The following is a 21108-nucleotide window of genomic DNA, read 5'->3' as shown; positions in this document are numbered from 1 at the left end:
TAAGAACAGTATTTGCTGCTTTATAGCTCTTAGAAAAATATTTCTTATAACAGCCATCTGTACAGAACATTATCATGAAAAAAACTAATTTGTGGAAGGAAAAGGAGTTAAGTGTTGTAACTTGTAACACAAAAATGCTTTTTTTTTTAAATTACTAAACATGTAGCCCATGTGCTTACATTCTGCTAATATTTATTTTAGGCTTTGCTTCAGCAAAGTTTTCCATAGAGGTCGCTATTAGGAGATGAACCATTGCAACATGCTAACATGTTTACTAGCAGAGTGAAAGAAGTAGTCATTTAAATCCAAGCAATTTGTAGAGGAAACACAAATCAAAACTACAGAGTTTGATGAAATCTGTGAATTATTTTGAACATAAAACATATCTTGAAATAAAATAGCTTAAATAGAAATGTGATGAAGGGTTCTTTAAAAAATCATTCCAATATGTTGATTAAAATGGGTAATTAGTTACTTAATTATTATGTAAAATGTAAGTTGTTTATCAGCGAGACTGTATTTAATAATACTGTAAACGCTCATAATTCATTAGAATGAGTGTGCCTTACTTTATACAGGGCTATTAATGCTGTTGTAGAATACAGCGTAAAAAACTTGGTATATCTCCACTTTGTTCTGGTTCAGAATATTTTTATATTGATGATGGTATTCATATTTTCCTCTAAATGTGACATCATCATCAACACCTATTTAATTAAGAAGTTGATTAACTTAAGCTGCTGTGTCTTGTAAATAAGTCTACAAGTACCTATATACATACAAACCTCTAGAATGCATCTGTAATTGTATACTATACAGTAACGCCAATATGATCATTTGTCAGTAATATATGCTTTGTATCGCCACAATCACAAATGTTATATTTGCATTTTATGTTTTAATCATGTGCCTTTTCTTAAAAAGGAGCTCACAAAAGGCGATTTAATTGTGCTTCCATTTTTGCTTTGGTTCTATAAGTGAGGTTTTTTTCTATGGCATCCCAACTGCACTGTGCCTCATAACCCATGCAACCAAAATATATCATCTTCCTCTACCGCTCTGTAACTTGGCCAATCAGATACATTATTAATGCTGAGGAAAATGATTTCATTTTCTTTAGTGATCTATGGGCTTCAAATACAAAAGGTGAAAACCATGAAATAATGAATGTGGCTGCTCTACAGGACAAATTGCTTTTTTTTATGAATGAGATCTTTTTTTCTGTTATGCTATCAGTTATGCGATGAGCAATTTCCGGACCTCATGATAATGCTGTGTATTGTATATTATGATTTTTTTCTGTAGATTGGTGGAAAGATGGAATTATTTTTGTAATGTAATGTTACTACTATGCGGAGGTCACGTACATGTACTGAGACCAATATGTATTTTTCTTAAATGTGATTTGTTATATCTTTACTAATACAAATAAAGGTGAAAAAATGTTTATTCATCTTTTGTATTTTTTTTCTTTAATACAACTGCTCTGCTTACTATAATACTTAAACCCCTCATTGCGAAGAATTTTCTTTGCTGTTTACATTAGAATCAGCTCATCATTCATAATAGAAGACCTAGATGTCCCCTGAGATGGCCATATCTGGACCATGAATATATTTAGCTAAACAGTTCATTATTCTGCACGTTGTTGGAATAAAACTCCCTATGGCGATCGATCAGCCTATGTGAGTCGTTTCATCCCAGTTAAAGAGCCATATGTTACCGTTCCAATCATAGAACAAAAAGGTGCTTCAGCACTTTAAATATCATTGAGAGCCTCAGTTTGTGTTGCCCTATTTGTCATATATTAATTGTGTCACTCATCCGTACTCAGTGGTGAGAAAGCTCATTCAAATTCCATTAATATTGGGATATTTCCCAAATGTGTTAAACAGGGTTAAGGTCTAAACATATTTCATTAACTACAATTCCTATTGCAGGCTGAAAACCATTTGGAACTGCACCGTTGTTACTTACAGATATAAGGGGGGGGTCACCCACTAAACCCCTAATAATGCCAGCTGGATCCAAAATATAATTATTGTGTTTCTATACATTTCTTCTGACTTGAGCACCTAAGTTAAGTTTTTTAAACTGGAGAAGCCAAAGATGGTTACCAGGTTCTCTTAGACTTAATCAGAAGCTGATGTTTTACATTTTTGTACATAAACGCAGATATAATTCCATCTAAATTGATGACCCAAGAACGAGGAACGTCATGTCTGTTGTCCTTTATCTAATGTACATGTATGTATGTATTCATCTAAGACCATCGTTAGTCTGTTTATTTAATGAGTCAATAAAAATACCCTAAACATAGCACATGGTTTTATTTGGATGATGTGAAACATTGTGCAAATAAATAATAAACAGAATCTTTGGCACCTCATTTGAAGGCTGTATACAATGAATCTTACAACTATTGATCAGCGGCAATTAGATGAAATGGAAACGTTGATTATTTTAGACTAGAGAGGTATGATATAAGTTTTAATCATTTCAAAGATGTGGCGTGAGGAAATTGCCTCAAATTAGACTGTCTCTGGCTTCTATGTTGACACAAAGGATGTGCCTCGAACATAAACGTGAACCTTTACATATGCAAAAACAGCATCTAATTGATTCTTGCTTTACCCTACTTTTAAAGCAGACACAATTTCTTTTACAGTGTTCTGATAAAACTTGAGATTCCAAGTATCCAAGGGATTTTCTAACTACTGTGTTATATTTGAAAACATTATTTGAGTACTGGTGGGTCAAGGTCTTCAGTCTTGGATGGTAATAGAACCATCTGACTCCTGAATTATGTCACCACAGTGGTGTATTTATTTAAGGGCTTAACCCAGGACAGCTCTATCATCAGTCTAGGCCCAAATACACCAGCCTAGTGAATAGCTAGTCGAGGAAGGGGCAAGTTTCCAGCTATGACCAGACATGGTTTCAGTTGTCACGGACATCTCCTCAAAACAGACTCCATGCCATCAACAGCATCCAATGCATCATCTGAATGCTGTTACTAAGAATCAAATCTATCTTTGTAAAAGAAGTGGTTTTAACTTGGTGTATTAACCCAATTAAATATGAGATTCTATATACTAGATGGGCTTACTACCTGTTAACATTTGGAAGTTTTGAAGAATTATCAATAGAAGTCAATGGCATGAAATGAAGTTTCACCGCTGGTTTAGACCTAGAAAACCTGTGTATATACTAGTTTAATCATGTATTGTAATGTTTGTGTGGATTATGAAAGAGTGAAATCTAAGAATATACCAGTCATCTTAAGGATTCATTCTACTCAAGTTTCAACCAGAGTAAAACTGTCCTTTGAAGCATGTGGAAGAGCTTTCAATGCAGAGACAAGGAACCCAGACCTTGTATAGTTTCAAGCCAGGTACAAATTGTCACCCTACATCTTATTCTTAACACATTTTGAGTGTACTCCTAGTGAAATTGTAAGTTTTTGTATCTGTTTTGTTTCCCTACAATACCCCTGTACTACTTCTACATTCAAAATTACTGCAAAAACCGTTGGAGACATGTTGGTGAATTAGAACTCCCACTGATCCTTTCCAAATGGCAGCTGAGGATAATGAGCTCTCTAGTGTCAAAGGCTGCCTGCACCATCGCTTACATTCCAACTAGCTTAAGACATTCATTGACTTTTCGACAATTTTATCTTATAATTAACACATTCAACAAAATGACTGACAATTTCTGCTGGTGACTTTTAGTGGGTACAAGAACAAAATATCACGGGTGTTCATACAAACTAACTTCTATTTGTCTGCAAATGTTACAAAAATACTGATAATTCTTTTACACAGAGGTTGCCTACAATACACTGTCAGAGAATACATTTTATAACATAAGCTCTTTAAACTTATAACTCTGTTGCACTTTATCTGTGTCCATTTTTGGCAGCAAACAACACTTCTTCAAGGATATTGATAATGTTGCCCCTTTAATTTGGCACTATGGAAATTAAATGAAATAGGTCTCTTGCGAAGTGGCAACGTGTGCAAAAAAACTGGTGAGTTTTTGCAAAGTGAGAAAAATAAAGACCCGTTGATGAAGAATGTGTCTGAGGTTAAGCCGGAAGAATCAATCTAGAGATAGCAGTGGCTGGGTGTTTTCATTGTCTCTGTGATCTTCATGCTTCAGTGTGCCGGGCTCCACCACTGACTGAGATCTGAAAGACATTAAGAAATATGACATAATGGCATATTGTAATACCAGCATATTTGATAACTTTGTTCTTAAGGGTTTAATTGTTGATTCAGAGGATTGATGAACTGCAGCCAAATATACGGCAAGAGAAAAGTATAAATTATGTTATGGGTCTGTATGATCCCATGCAGACCATATTCTTCACTGCATTAGTTTGTTATTTAAGGTGAGTAATGATGTCATCAAATACAATTATAAAACAAAAATTCCTCATGTTATGCTGTATGGATTACTGTAGCTACATACTAGCTTGCCTCGCCCATCCAAGCCTTTTGCCACTACAATATATTCTAAATACCAATGCCAAGCTAATCATTTTATCTCATCATTGTTCGTCCTCTGTGCCAATCTCTCCACTTACTCCTTATAATCTAAGATTAAATTCCTGATTCTTACCCATATAGTTCATAGCAACAATGTACCCCCTTTTATATCGCCTTTATATTTGGTGTGGTACACCCGCATTATTTGAATGCTTATGCGTTTTTGTTTCTGGTGGGGTCAATGTTGACACAACCAGAAACACTACTCTAGTGGAGTTCAGGCCATTTCTGGGATCCCTGATGATGCCCCTGCTGGCTGAATACAGTGTCTTCAGAAACACCGGGCTACATAGCCCTTCTTATCAGTGTAGTTGCCTTAATAATAGCTCTAAAATATAATTTAAATATGATGATAGTTCTAGTTATGTAATACACCTTATTTAATGTTTCTAGCATTACAAGATTGTTTTGAAATGTTTTAGTTAGTTTTTAGTTCAGTCCAGCCCTATGTGAACAAATTTGGGCTGGCTGGGGGGCGTGAATGCAACTGTAAAAGCAAGGCTGCTCACTTATAGAGTGTGAGCAGCCATTATGTAAGCAGCAAGTGAGGTAGGGGGTAAGGCAAGGATGGAGTATCTATGTATGTCAGAGTGAGAGTGTATGGATAAGTGTGTGTGTGAGCATTAATGTGTATGTGTAAGTGATTGTGTATTAGCATTAATGTGTTTGTGTAAGTATATGTGAGCATGAATGTGTAAGTGTGTTTTAGCTTAAATATGTATGTGTACATGTGTGAGAAAAACTGTGTTAGCATAAGTGTGTAAGTATGTAGAAGCGTGAGTGTATAAGTTTGTGTAAATGTGAGTGTGTGTCAGTGAGTATGTGAGTTACCTGCCTCCCCCAACCAATTTCTTTTGCCTCTAAACATTTCAAACATATTTTTCCAATATCGTGCTAGTTGACATCCTGTCATGATTTGACGGAAGCAGGTAGGGAAGGAACATTTTGTACAAAAGTAATTAATGCCTCAAAAAAATTATCAGTTCTGCTAATTACCCAATTACTTCAGTAACGCCTTGGTTTCTGTTGCTAATAAACTCTGCTCTCTGATTTGCGTTGGAGGTACATTTGGAATGCTAAAAGGTCTGCAGCTGTATAAATTATATATAAAGGAATATATAAAGGTATAATTTCAAGGTCAAATAATTATAAAGAAAGTTAATTTCGATTTGATGAAAATGAACATCAGACATGGTTTAAGATATCCACCAGTCAATTCTGTAGCTGCAATGCGACTAAACACAGGTGTACTTTAATTATTGGTAGCTTATATCTGAATGTTATAGGACTACTTTCTAAACACATACTATATACACCTTATATATGTATTGTTAAATATGTATTTAATACGTAACAACAGTATATGTTACACATGCAATTGTATACATCCAGAGTAGCATGTGAAATATTCTTAATTACAAGAATAACACAATCATAGATAATCTGAAATTGTATGTGCCAATAAATATACATATCTGTGTGTGTATATATATATATATATATATATATATATATGTGTGTGTGTGTGTGTGTGTGTATATTTATATATATATATATATATGTGTGTGTGTGTGTGTGTGTGTGTGTGTGTATGTTAAGTGGCTATGCTTTATTCTATTTTATATTCTTATAACAAAAATATCGAACATTTAGTTGGCGGTGACTTTAATATAAATCACTGTAAAATATTAGAATTTTTATTGGAACTGTTATTTTAATTGCAAGGATGTCCTTGGTCTAGGTCAATGTCATTAGTCTGATTGCAGTATCCTGCAGCTGCTGCTACTGTTGCTAATGGCTTCACTTATATTTTATGCTGCAAGTGGCAAAGGTTCAGAAAAAGAGCCTGAATATTTCATAACCTGTCTTATCGCCATGTTATAAAGCAGCATGTTTAAAGAGCCATGTTGTGAAAATAAGCATTAACCATCCAGCGGGCACGCTATTTCTTTCTAGAAATCCCGTCTTTTAGACAAATACAAGAAGGCGAAGTGCCGCTAATGAAGTCAGCTTTAGGACATGAAACATTTCAAGCTCTACCACAATACTTTGCCTAATTATCAATAATTACTTTTCAGCAAAATAATTAATAAATATTCAAAGTCAAATACATCTGATTGAACCACATTTGTGATAGGAAACATAACACTTACCTTACAAATCTCAATTTATCTTGCAAAGTGTTTTTTTACGGCTACGTTAAACGATTTTTGTCATAAAAATATCAGCTGCATCATCCATATTATAGGCAGCATTTTTTTTGTAATCACAAAAATAAATATTAATATTTAATAACGGCTAATATAAAAAAATTCCAGGCAGATTTCATCGAAGCTATTTCTTACTTTTTAGAATTAGAAGGCAGTATTTATTTCTCTCTCCTATTGCGCAATGCTGTAGATTTAATACATCTTATGCATGATAATTATCTGGATGTTAGTTATCTTCTGAACGTGTGTGGTTTACACGTTAGTCACGTTCTTCAAACCAATTTCTTCACTAAGCAAAAGGAAAGAGTTATAGCAACTGGGAAGAATTATCACAGCTGTTCGGTAAAACATAAAAAGCAGAGGTTCCTAAATTATGGCACTGTTTCATAGAATACCTTTTTGCCTGATTAATCATTACGGCCTTAATTTTAGTCCTCCATAGTGTAATAATGTAGACCTCTCAACAAACATAGCAGATGGAACATTGGGACACTGGTTTCCGAGGCCTGAGATTTAATTTCATTACTTAGTGTCTTTGTTTTGGCAATAGTGGATATATTTGTGTTTCCTCCGTTTATTAATGTTCGGTAAAGACAAACCATGTTTTATGTGGTGCAACTATGGTCACCAGTAAAGCTTAAGGCTAAAGATCCATCCAAGCAGCAGTGAATGAAAGCAGTGCTCCCAATGGCATCAGAGTAGTGTTAAAATGCTTTTCACGCAGTGCGTTTCTGCATCATGGTATAAAAAGCACCAGAAAATACTAGTGGGAGGCTACAAAAACAAGAACAAGTATGAACGGGAACAGAGACAACATAAGAAAACGATGAATCGTCTGTCAGCATCTGTAGACATAAAAGTGAATCAAGAACATTGACAGTGGTTATCAAGGGTTAAACTGGAATTGCTTACCAAGGTACAAATTATGTGCAGATGATAATTCTGTTATCGGACAGAACGAATAATGTATATTCTGTGTATTTTCTGTGATTATATGTCCTGATTTTTGTACTTGTGACATAAATATAACTAGGTAAGAATGAGTGATGGGGCTTTATTGATGTGGCTTCTATTTTTGTCGGGAGTATTTGGTCACTTCCTTTCCTCAAATAAACACCTAATCAACTCTATATACAATAATAACAGTAACATACATACAGTAGTGTTTTTGGAATTTTCAGAAATTACAGATGGCAAAACCCAGACCCCAAATAAAGAGCTCCAATCAGTCAAGGTGTGGCTTTAGATGGATCTGGGCACGGACACGCTGACAAAACGATTTCCTTATGGCTACTTATTGTATCAAGAACGACGAGGTTTGTGTATGCACCATCTGATTTTTTTTTTATTGTCAATGGTAACAGATTGAAAAACTCTAATAATACTCTAATAATAATAATTTTTTGTAAAGTAAATAAATAATTACCTTTTCATGTATTTTGGAGAACATTCTCTGTCAATGCTTGTGTGCTTCACGTGTATTTCATTATAGGAACTGTGTGTATATTCATTTTCGTCATTATAGTCAGAGCCAAGCAGTGATCGAGCCCAGGTGCCCATGTCATACGGTGGAAGTGTGCCCCCAAATTCAGAAGGTAAGCAGTCTGGGTGAATCAGCTGATGGAGGCTGTTGAGATTATTACCATGAAGAAATATCTGCAAATAAATGAACAAATATATTTTATACATTACCATAATACAGTTTTAATGCCTCAATTCAACTTTAATTAGTGATGCTACTTTGGTGCTAAACATACACAATTAATTCTAAATATCATGAAATAATAATATCTTTAAGTTGTTGAACATTTTAGACAAATACAATTTCCTTTGCCGCTTGATTTTTTTTTCTATATCTACAACCCAATATGTGACTTGACTACAGCTCTCTTGGTGAACCAAGAGGGAAAACTGACAAGTTTTGTTTTTAAGGCGGGGCTGATGAAATGAACAACACATGGCATAATACACCATGTCATGATTTATTCAACACAAATAAAGCCAAAATGGAGAAGCCATGTGTGAAAAACAAAGTAAACCCTTGCTGCTTTCATAGGAATTAAGACGCTAAGTAGCAGACAGGTGCTGCTAATCAAATGCCCTTGATTAATTGATCAACAGCAAGTGTGACTGCTTCTATAAAAAACAACATTTTAGCAGCTATTATTGACATTTGTTGAGCTTGGTTGCATAACACTGCCCCTCAATACTTTATCCTAAAATAGAGATTATATGTTGTTTACTGTAGACAAGATTAATAAATGTTACCTTTCTATTATTTTACTATTTGTGCATAGCTGAAAACGTTTCCATGTGAATACTACGAATTTCTCAGATGGAAGCAGAATGCATTTTTATTATTATTTTAAGTAGAAGCCAGTGCACGCCATGCAAAATTTAGAGCAATATTTGACAGTATAATTAATCTATCTTATAAAAAATGATTTATGGCCTGGAAACACTGAGCCTAGTAATCTTGTATGTGTACAGGTGAAAACTAATGTCCCCAACCACTATTCTAATAAATCCATCCATATATATATACGTTACTGCACAATAAATATTCAAGACTGAAGTTTTACGGGAGTCTTTGCGCAGAGAAACTAATGACACACAGTTGCGTGCTGCGGTACCCGGTACTACTCACCGCTACAGTCAATAGAAGCCGCTATCTACACATAAATAGCTGAGGAGCAATCATTGGGTGGGTTCACAACAAGTTGTACCGACGTGAAGCACCGTACAAGTGATCATTGCAGCATTTACAAAGATATAATATAAACATCACACTAAGTGTATTATGTTAAATAGCACTACCCACTTTTAATTGATTTAGTTACTTTTATAGAAACACAAGTAAAAAGAAGTACTCTCCTCCTTCTGAAGGATAATGATAGAATTCTATTTGCCTTCTCACATTGCCTGTTAATTGACACAAGTGAAAGCCCATTGTATGAATGACATGTAACCAAAAAACTCTAGGATGTTGAACCTGCTACAGAGTGGATATTTGTAACATACATGCACTATAGTACAAAGGTTTGGGGTCACTTAGCTGTTTTCATAGAAAACAAGCAAATTATTAGTGGTGTAACATAATTGCAAAAGGGTTTTTTAATTAACAGTTTGCCTTTTTACACTCAAACTTGAGTTAGCAAACAGAATGTGCCACTGGAACACAGGAGTGATGGCTGCTGATGAAGGGCCTCGGGACGCCGATGAGGATTATCCATTAGAAATCAGCAGTTTCCAGTTACAATCCTCCATTACAACATTACTAATGCCTACACCGTATATCTGATCCAAGAAAACAAGTCATTTTCTAAGTGACCATAAATCTTTGAACGGCAGTGTATATATATCACATAATTTGCTGCAATAATAGCATTTTAAGTATAATATCTTTATGATTTGTGTCGTTTTATATGTATTTCTAGTTTATTGATACGGCTTTTTGATACTTTATTGATCGGCCATTCCACCCGTGGGATTCAATACAAAGAGGTGAATCCCTTTCTAAAGCATCATCGTTCTAAACCAATTTGCAAACAGCAGCTGAGGCCACCGTGTGTCACATGATTTCTTCTAAAAGGTCACCGGAAATTACAGACTATCCAGAGCACGAGGCCAACAGGGATTTGCACTTTATCCAAGAGCGCAGCTTTACACGTGTTCATTTGTCTTACCCTTTTCCTTGTCTTGTCTTTGAGAAATGGTTTAATTATGGTATACAGCGCGTGGATGTACCAGGGCTGATTGACAAAGTGGATACCGCCGAATCGAGCTGGGAAGCTGTCCTACAACAACGAGAAAACAGAAGCATGTTAATGCACATTATCGGCAGGGCAGCTGGGAGGAAAAGTAATTAATTATCCGGAGCTCTCCGAAGGAAATGACTTTAGGACGGCTGCGCCAACGAACTGAATTGCGTATTTTGAACTTTTTAATTTGACTCTAAAAATTCGAAGTGTCCCTTTAATCCGTCCAGTTCAGTCGCAAAAAGGACTACAAGCAGGTAAACAAAGATGAGTCTGGTTGGTAAACTGTATAATCCCCTTGATTTAGTGTCATGTTGTGGAAGGCAGACTGTGGATACTATGCAAACAGCATCTCAATGCCTTCTGTATTGTCTTGTTTTCTTTCTTAGATATTCCCTTAAGACCTTAGGGAAGTCATCCAGGCAAATGTGTCTGACATACTAATGACGCCAGCACATAATTCATTTAAACCTCTGCTTCCCCTTAATCAAGTCAGCTGTTCGTGACTGATAATAGATATTACAGATATTGTCACAAAAATGCATGCATTGACGCAGCGACAGTAATAAAAGGTTATTGCACACTGTTGATCTGTACAATACATTATAATGGATGTAGGTGTTTGAAAGATGACCACAGAACAATATTATTTTTATTTTGTATGCTCTACTGAAGTTTATTCTGTGTCTGAAGCAAAAACATAAAATTCTCACTCCCCACTATATTTTGACGGAGGTTATTATACTCAAAGAGGTCTCCTCTCAGAGTCTCAGGTCTTCTCTAAGTCAGGACTCCTCTCAGTCTTGCTCTCACCGCTTTCTCTGGAGCCAGAGCACCGGGAGGTCTGACCAGGGATAGACATGGACATGATTCATGGAAGACATTTTTACAGTTGCTGGGCTCAGCAAAGGACACGTTTAAATTTATTTAAAACAATACTAAATAGTCCCTAGCTCATGTTTTTCTTTTTATGTATCTATTTCCCTTTCTCTGACCCTATTTCACTTTATCTGATCTCTTCCTATCTCTCCCAGTTTTCATTATCTCCACCTTTTCTCATCACTCCCACTTCTCATTATCTCTCCCCTTTCTCCCCATCTATCTCCTTTATCCTCATATCTCAATATCTCCTTCCTTCCTCCTTATCTCTCCCTAAAAGGACTGTTTGCTGAAGAGTTTGGGGTTTCTAAATTATGTTAGCTGGAATTCCAAGAACGGCAATTTCAGAGCCAGCATTGCTTTCCGTGGGCTAATCATTCAGTGACGCGTGATTCCTTATAGTGGATCAATGCTGAACATTTCAAGGAACAGATTTCCCATTACGTGATGTAAGCATAAGGAACATTGGTTACAGCAGTATATTAAACTATATTAAAGCAGTAAAATATTAAAGTTTCTCAATGGATTTGTATAATCACCAGTTTGACACCCTGAAGAATCAAAACAAACAAGGCACAGTTTATTTGAAGCTGGAAGGTCCCTGACCCAATTGTCAGTAACGTATTATCTGGCTAATTGTGAATAAACCGAATTATCATTCAGCCACCACACTTGATTAATCACTCACCAAGCTATCTTCAGCATTTTCTCTATAATAGTCACATCTTGTGATTTGCCTGTTTCCCTGCATGTTATACATAGTAAAAAGTATCCAACTCATTCCCAATATTTATGGAATACATGGGTCTCTGAGTTATATTGTATTCCAGAGCCTACCAATACCTTAACGTAGCTTTGTATCTTGTACTTCAGCTAAGACTTCCTACCACTAAAATGTTCTCAGCTCTATACAAACCATTCTTTACTCCATGGGTTTCTTTACTCCATGCATAACTTTACTAATACAGGTCATACAAGCACTTTATATTACCTACACCTACCAGACACTAGACTCCTAAACTGAGGTCAGGTAAAACACCATGATCCTCTCTTTACAATGAGCAGCCCCTTGCCTTTCCTCCTGGTAGCTAACATACGCACTGGCACACATATTTACACACACATTCACGCTAACACAGACTTTGTGTTTTTGAAAGCCAATTGTCCCCCAGGCAAGCCTGCACCTGGGTATTCATTGGAAAGCACAGTTGTGTGTTTATTGAGCACAGTTGTGAGTTAATTTTCATGTCAGCTAAGAAGGCTTCCCCCATTAGTGTCTACTCTGTCCCGCTAGTCTTACTCTCGCCAAATTCTTTTGTTAAAAGAACAATGTAGTCAAATTTTTTATCTTTAGAAATGTTGGAGTCCATTTTGCATGGATCCAATGCATTTTACTGAATGCAATTTGAATGATGCATTCTTTAGTTATTGGAGTTAGAAAAAGAGACTTGTATCTCATTTAACTCCTAGCCTGTTTCAGAAAGCATTCGTATGTCAATTTCTTGCACATGTTCATTTGCACTCCCGTTTAGGTCACTGAATCAGAAGCCAATTCTAGAAAAACATCAGTGTTCATGTCGCATAATAATTACACACACATGCTTAGTAATGTAGTCCAAAGGATTTCGCAAGATATAAACCTACATAAAATATTTCTAATGTTGACATTCAGATAATAAGTGTCTCTGACTGCTTCAACTCCCTATGTTAATAAGACAATTTATGCAAAAGAAGGCCGGTATTTCATTTTCACTCAACTGTAGGTCATAAATTAGTTTACAAGGGTTTTGTTGATGAGAATCATAAACACAATGTAATGCACACACAAAAACAGCGCCAGGCAATCCGCACAGTGGCCCCACAGTGGCATTTACCCCTTTCCCTGGGCCCAGCTATTTGGCATGCAGAAGATGTGTCCAGCCAAACAGATCTCCTGCCGTGTTTTATTCTAACCACTCTGTAGTTTATTATTTCATATTTACACGTTTTAGCTTTTGATTTACAATAGCAGCAACATTTATTCTAATACAGTTCATCGGGTTATAAGTCTCTGATTGACACGTTTGCAGAAAATTCCCATTTGTATTAATTTGTAAGTTGGAATGTATTAACGGCATTGTTTTTATTTTAATCACTTAATATCATGAATAATGTAAGCTCGGTGCAGAGGAACTGCATGTTTCATTGTGACAGATGTAATTTACTTTAATCCTCCAAACTCTTCCATGTGATTGAGCTGCAAATCTCCAAACTCGAAATGAGGGGAAAATGAAAAGTAAACCAAAAGATTATATTGTATGTGGATGTAAAGTGAATGATTGATGTTATATAAACCCTGGAGGTTTGCTCAAAGCACATACCTGTAAACCCTCAATCGCCAGTTTAAGGATAGAGGGGGTGAGTTTGGAAGCTTGCTTGAAGGAAAAATTGCTCCAGTCAATTATCAATATAAAGCCATTGATCTGAAGTTCCTGGTCTTCAATGAGAACTTCCAGTGATAATAGAATAGCCCTTAGAATGTCCACAAAAGAATTCCTGGAAATACATAAATAAGTTCATAAATAAGTAAAATACCAGCAGTCATACATTAACTAAGTCTAGATACCTTGTAAACACAAATTTATTGGGAGCTAAAGAGTTTCGGTGGTCTTGTATATAAGACTTACTGCTGTCCTTGTCCATTTTATTTGAATATAATAAAATGCTTACCAGTAACGGTAGTTATAATATGTTTAAAGTTATTTGGTCGCTTATACTACCACTTGGAGACGTGGGTGTTATATAGCTGCACATAGAGAGATAAATGAAGTGTCTTCCAAGCTTGGGCATGGAGATATTCCACCTAAACTCACATAAGGTTAGTGGAAACAGTCGTATAAACAATGAACGTTCATAGTTCAAGAATGTTTGAGATACATAACTATATTTCCATTCCTTTTCCCAGCGTCTCTATTACAGAGGTATCCTTTGTACATATATTTACAAACTTAATAGTGAGTTTATTGAGGTTCACATACTGCACATTCTCATTTATAGCAGGGAAACAAGTAAGTATCTAAGACAATCTTATTGTTTTAAAAACAAAAAAAATTGACGACCATTCCAAGCAAATTTACCTTTCAGCTAAAACATGAACGTACAGAGATATTACATTTTATATATATATATATATATATATAAAATAGATGTCTACAAAATTATTGGCAGTCACTAATGTAGAGATCTTTAAAAATAGTGTGCAGACATTAAATTGTCTTGCCTTATGTAATATGTGTAATGTAGTATGATGATACAATATAAATATGACACATTGTTCAGTCCTTCTGTAAAGATAAACATTTGTTTCTATGTGTATGATGCTAGTTGATGCTATAGTTACTTTAATTTCTCTTTTACAAAGTTAAATGTCCATTGCTGTCCCTAAAACACATGATACTCCTGAGGAAGCGTATTCCTGAGAATCGTTTTGTTCTTGTGCTTTTGCAAGCAGCTCAAACGGACGCCCTACAGAGCTGGTCTTCTGACTTGAGGACTTCCGGTCGGTAAAAGCAGATCTACAGTTAATCAGTTAAAGAAGGCTAGAAGCCAAAGGGCTAAGGACATTATTCTCTTGTAGCACTGGAGAGATATAATTATATATATTCCCAAAACTAACATCCTGTGTGCTATCGCAGGAGAGCAGCAAATTTCATCACCAGATGTTTTGCTCCTACAAGAAGGGCCTAGCTGGCCCCGCATAATGTATAGTTAAATCAATGTCACTTTCTAGAACTCTTCCATGTATTATGAATTATGCAGGACATGCTTTGAAGGAGAGTTTCACTGGGGGAGGGGGCTTTAATAACACATAGTGATGTCAAATTTCTCATCTGCATCTCACAACGCATTACATGCTTCTAAATTGCATGGCTGAACATTTTTAATGTACAAATTTAATGCACAGGTGACCAAATGACAAAAACAGAGAGTTTTGTTAATTGGTTGTTGCGGTTCAGTTTTGATGCCCCTAGAGGGACAGTTTATTGGTAGGACATCACGTAGAATAATATCAGATTATATTTTCCTCTTAAATGATGATAAAAATACCTACATCTAACATTATAACTTTCAATTTTCAATTTCTACACTCAATGTATATTTTGACAACAAAAGGCTCATTAAAAAAATAAGATTCTATCTACATTTACCTACTCTGATCCCAGTTGGCTGCAAAAAGCAGGAGAAGCTTTCGTCCATAATGATCACGAGTTTCGAGCACACCTGGAAATCCATCCATGAGGGCTCGTTTAATGCCCGGGTCATCCGCTTTGAGATTTTTGAACATGTCCAGGTTAAGCTGGCGATACTGGAAGTACTGGGCAAGAAGTCTGAAGGCCTCCATCTGGTTAAACTTCCTAGCTCGTAGAAATCGTAAAATGAAGGCATCATCCGTCCGTAGGAACCCAATATCAGGTCTAGTTATGATCATATCCCTGACTTGTTGGATATCTTGATGTAATGTGTCTGGGTTCTCATTTAGTTCCAATCGTGCTTTGTCTACAGTCTCTGGACTGAGTCCACTTTGCAAATGGGTCATTTTTATGTTCTTAGATCTGTTCAAAATTAGAATTTTGATAAATTAGCAGCAAAAACACAGATCCCATGCAACGAATTTCCAAATAACTCTCTAAAGCAACAGGAGATTTTGTTGATATACCAGGGGAAGGCAGAGCCTTCTAATCACAGGAAAGTAATGTAGATATAATATTCCTCCGCAGGGAAATGTCCTGATTTCTAGAAAAAGAAAACAAAAACAAAACATAAAGGAACAAGCATACGAAAAACTCTAGCTGTGAGGCAGAATGTATTTATTTGGATTAATGAACAGACCTGGCTGTTTCAGCTACAATAAAATTACAATTACAAAACAGAATATTTACCAGTGATCTGAATTGTTTTCACGTTTCATAGTTTTAATCATACAATGATGTCATATAAATTGGTGTAATTAAAATGTACCACGTAGATATTTATTATTGTTAATTCTCTTTTATTAAAGCATGGCATAGAAAATGCAGTATAAATATGTATTAAAAATGTAAACAAAAGTGTTATTATTGCTTCATTTATTACATGTTTAATTTTATAATAAGGTTTATTTGATGTTTTATGGCTAGTAGGCTTGTCCCAGAGAGGCAAAAGGCCGTTTTTAAAAGTCAATATAGATTAATATTAGATAGTACAGAAAGTTAGGTGGCAGCCCTAAAATGTAACTTGTTTTTTTAATTGAATATTAGCTGTCTGGGGAACAGCCGGCTGTGCTACTGATGTCTGGCAGGGTCGCAGGGGCACATAATGCCCCCCACACAATGCAAGGCAGCCACAGAAGACAAAAAAGGAGATGGTGAGGGGAAGGCGCTGGGGAGCAGGTGCTGGTTTGGTGAGGAGGAGGTGGGGGTGGTGAGGTGGTTTGGAAGCGAGGAGGTGACGGGTCAGAAAGTCCTTATATCTGATTGATCTAAAGTTTTTTGTTTTAAAAAATAACATTGAGGGAAATGTGGCTACCTGACTGTTGAGATTCATCCGCTCATCCATATCAAGTGCAGCAAGCGGACTCTCATAGCATAACAATTCTATCAACACGTATCATAGGTCTACATGTATGCCTTGAAATAATATCACTGAATAATTATATTTTTGAATAGTTCTGAAATAAAATATCCAAAAGCATCGTGCTTCTCTCTCCGTTATTGATCCTTTTTAAAAAAAAAAAAAAAAAAAAAAGACTCCAAAAGATTTGTTTTAGTAAGCAGCAGATGTTTCAGTGAGTGAAAGAAGTGTGCATATGTTGATGGAAGAATATACAGGATTGTCACAACAGGGGAAGGCATATTTGTGGTAGGTTTTAATTATAAACACAAAACTAAACAAGCCTACTATTTTTTATATTGAATGTGCAATTATTTAATAAGTGCATTTTAGGATCGGCTCCAGGATGAAACTTCCAAATAGACTGAATAATAATAATAATAATTCATATTATTATTCATATAATTTATTCCTTTTTTAAAAAAATCATTTTATTTTTAACCTTTTATTATGGAGGAATCTTTAGGGAAGTATTCTGAAAGGAAATTATAAATTATATTTTTTATGATTTTTTTTTTAGTCATAATCTTTCTCTTTCGTAAACCGCAATCATTGAGATACATAGATCAGAAAATAATACTAATACTAATTTATGATGAATACTGTGTAATATTTAGTCTGTAACTTTTTCAGTACCAGATGGATGCCAGATGGAAGCAAAAAGCTTTGTATGGGATTGGTGGGATCTCAGGAGCACACAAAGAGTTAACACTCTGAGGGACCAAAGATTCCAAGTATGGCTTTAACAGGATTAACTCTTTGTTAATGCTGGCTCCATTTCATTTTGCTCTCCTTTGTGCTCTTTCATTGTATGATGGGTCTGCCCATCTGCTAATCAATGCAAAGGTCCCATCACACGCTTCCCAGATTTTTTTCTCAGATAATCATAGCAGCAACCCAAAAAACTATATTTTTACATACTTTCCCCATACAAGGCCCTTTTGTTAGTTCATTTTTCCAACAGGACCAAAAGAGAGAATATATAACTATTTATATACTACCTATAACCATATACACCATGTAAGGTGATTAATCACTATAATAATTATTTTTCCTTTATAAAGCTCCAACAGACACCGCAGCGCTGTACAAAGGGTAATCCAGACAAAAGCCAAATTTAAGCAAACAGAGACAAGGGGCACAAAGGTCTCAGTATTACAAATCTAAAGGGCAACCATTACATACAGGGATGTGTGTATATATATATATATATATATATATATATATATATATGTCATATGGGGTGTGGTGTCTGACCCACCTACTATTCAGCCATATTATATAAATCTGATTGTTTTTTTAAATAAAGTGTGTATGACACTTAAAATGTGACATGTTAATGCCATAGAATACAAAGTGTAATAATATTTGGTGGGATCACTAGATTTTACTAGGGTTACTAGGGATTCTAGATTTTCTGTATATTTTCGTAGTTTGCTATATTCAGGGCCTTGTGCCACATATAGCGTTCTTGTCATGTAACAGGCCTGTATAACTCAGTCCTATGGTGCTGCTGTCCTTCCAGATTTTAATGAGACCTCCAATTAACGTGTAATTAACAGATTTATTTTGTGACCTGCAAAGCAATATGTTAAACATTAACCTGACAATATGGTATAACTCTGGCCTTGTAATGGGGCAGCCTGACTGGATTATTAACAATGCACACATATCATTGCATCAGATGGTATGTGTAGCTGCGCATACATGCATACAATTAGCCAACAACGCTCTAGAAGACATTGCCATTCCGAGCAGGCCACTGGCCACAGGAGATGGCTTTGGCTTTCTCAATACAGTACATGCATATTACCTCCCACATATTAAAATATATGGACTGTTTACATAGAATTGTTCACCAAGACTACCCAAACCATATGAGCCTGTTTAGTGTTCTAATGGTTCCTGCTTGATTCCTGCATCCTGCGTGTAGCCATCTGACAACGCAGAAATGCTATTTTTTCACCAATAACAAAAAGGCCTACATATGCTCAATACCTTCGGCGCTAACACCGAATACCAGCGAAAACATTTTATGTACTTTTATGGCCTATAGTTATAATAATTCCGGGACAAGATTCTGAATGAGAAGGAATCACCAAGGAAACCAACAGAGCATTCCTTCTAACTGCCCCGTGGTTAGCACTTAACTCCTGAATGGTTATTAAGGCATATGGCCTGTGCGTTGTATGGGAGACAAAGATACAATGTGCACAATAGCAGCTAAGAAGCTGTAATTAGTGGATGAGAATGAATTTACAAAACCATGCAAAAATTATTAAAACATATTTACAAATGCTGGTGACATTACTACCGTTTGTATTGCTTACTATAGAGTAAGAAAACATGCTGGAAAAAGAATTATTGATAATTGTTGACATCATTTTAACATTAAAAAGCCATGTGTGGTGTTCATGGATAATAAAGCCTATAGCAGGTTCTTAGATAACCTGATAATCTACATACAGGGTATACAGGGCATTGTTCTTATCCAATAGATATCCCTTATAAGCAGCTTCTTTGTTGTATAAAATATATAAATATATATAAATGTATATATAATATATATTATATATATGTAAATATATATATCTACCAAATGACATTAAATGATATATACTGTGATTTGCACTGATACATACAACTTCCATGTGTGTGTGTATATATATATATATATATATATATATAGACAGAGAGATACATGATGGTAGCAGTTATGTTTAATGCTTATCTAAATCTTAACCCTCTGTAATGTTATTTTATATATATATATATATATATATATATATATATATATATATATGTATATATATATATATATATATATATATATATATATATACATACATATATATGCTGGCAGAGAACATTATGGTTTAGAGATCTGAATTCACTTGATTCAACACACATTTCATCCCATTGTGCTGTTGGATGATGTTACAGGGGTGTTGTCACAGTCTACATTTTTCTCAATCAAAGTATCACTTTGTGCATCATTTATTAATAATAACAGAATATTTAGTACAAAACAGTGATGTATCTGTACACTGATTTCCACTCAACAGCCCAACAACCCAGTGGCACAAAATGTTACTTAAAAAACAGCATTCCATCAAGAAACTGCTGCTTTCCTAAAAGTGTCAGATCATCCCTGCTGGGTTATTTGAAACAAAGTCACAAATATGTACAATTATGGCATTAAATGATATTAAATGAACAACTACATGAATCACAATCCTGGTGTCAAAAAACCCCACAATCTCTAATTCATGTAAAGAGAGATCTTTTGCTGACTCACCAGATCTAGCAGCCTGTCCTGGTAGTGACCCCCTACCCTCAAACCACCAGCTGTTTTATTCCCCCCCATAGGATCAGTAGAGAATGCAATCGCTGTAGAAACATTAAGCAGAGGCATTGCAGATGGGAGCTGTCCACTCACAAAGTGCTGAAATCATGCAGACATGTAGCACGAACAATACATGGAATGTGCAGTAATCTCCACATACCTGTTACATGCTAAGATCCATTTACACCCTGAGCTACATGTTAGATCCACGTCTGCTGGGAGCAGGATTCAGCTTCGGGGGATGTGGATTCATCAATAGACGTGGAACGAACAAGAAACACGCAAAAGGAAGGGTCCTCCCAAGCAGCGAGTGTCTTGAAGACACAGGACTTGTGTTTCCAAATCAGTCCACACCCCTCCATCCCGATTGGTTTACGGTAGGTCGTGACGCAAACCGACATTCTCATGACCTCACCAGTTGCCCCCGTTCAGCAAACTGGGTGAATTTCAAGGTATCAGAACCACTTTGGGCAAAAAGACACCCTGATAATGACATTTTCTGAATACAACATTCTGCTGTAATACGTTTCTTACTATTTTTTAAAATTACAATAGGGACATTTACAGTCTAATGGCTGAAAACAGGAATAGTGACATCACATGATCTGAGCATTTATTTAAACAGGGAGAGTATTATTTTATATAAGTAATTACAGCAGAAATTGCCTCTGCCTGGCTTTTGTTAGCCCCCATGGGAGCCTAATCCTGTCCTTAAAGGAAACTATGAATGCAAG

General features: G+C 35.6%; 1 protein-coding gene across 1 annotated transcript; it reads right to left on the bottom strand.

Annotated features, from left to right (window-relative positions):
- Window positions 1-3658: 3658 nt before the first annotated feature.
- On the bottom strand, window positions 3659-20649 carry CLVS1 (clavesin 1). The gene is made up of 6 exons (XM_053466572.1): window positions 20535-20649; window positions 15588-16173; window positions 13761-13935; window positions 10450-10560; window positions 8190-8419; window positions 3659-4192 (listed from the first exon to the last, which is right to left on the bottom strand). The coding sequence occupies exons 2-6, from the start codon at window positions 15974-15976 to the stop codon at window positions 4105-4107; spliced, it is 993 nt and encodes a 330-aa protein (XP_053322547.1). The 5' UTR covers window positions 15977-16173; window positions 20535-20649; the 3' UTR covers window positions 3659-4104.
- Between the last annotated feature and the right edge of the window lie 459 nt (window positions 20650-21108).

This window comes from Spea bombifrons, chromosome 5 (genome assembly GCF_027358695.1).
Source record: "Spea bombifrons isolate aSpeBom1 chromosome 5, aSpeBom1.2.pri, whole genome shotgun sequence".
NCBI lineage: Eukaryota > Metazoa > Chordata > Amphibia > Anura > Pelobatidae > Spea > Spea bombifrons.
The sequence above is the reverse complement of the archived record's forward strand: the minus strand, read 5'-3'. Positions and strand labels throughout refer to the sequence as shown.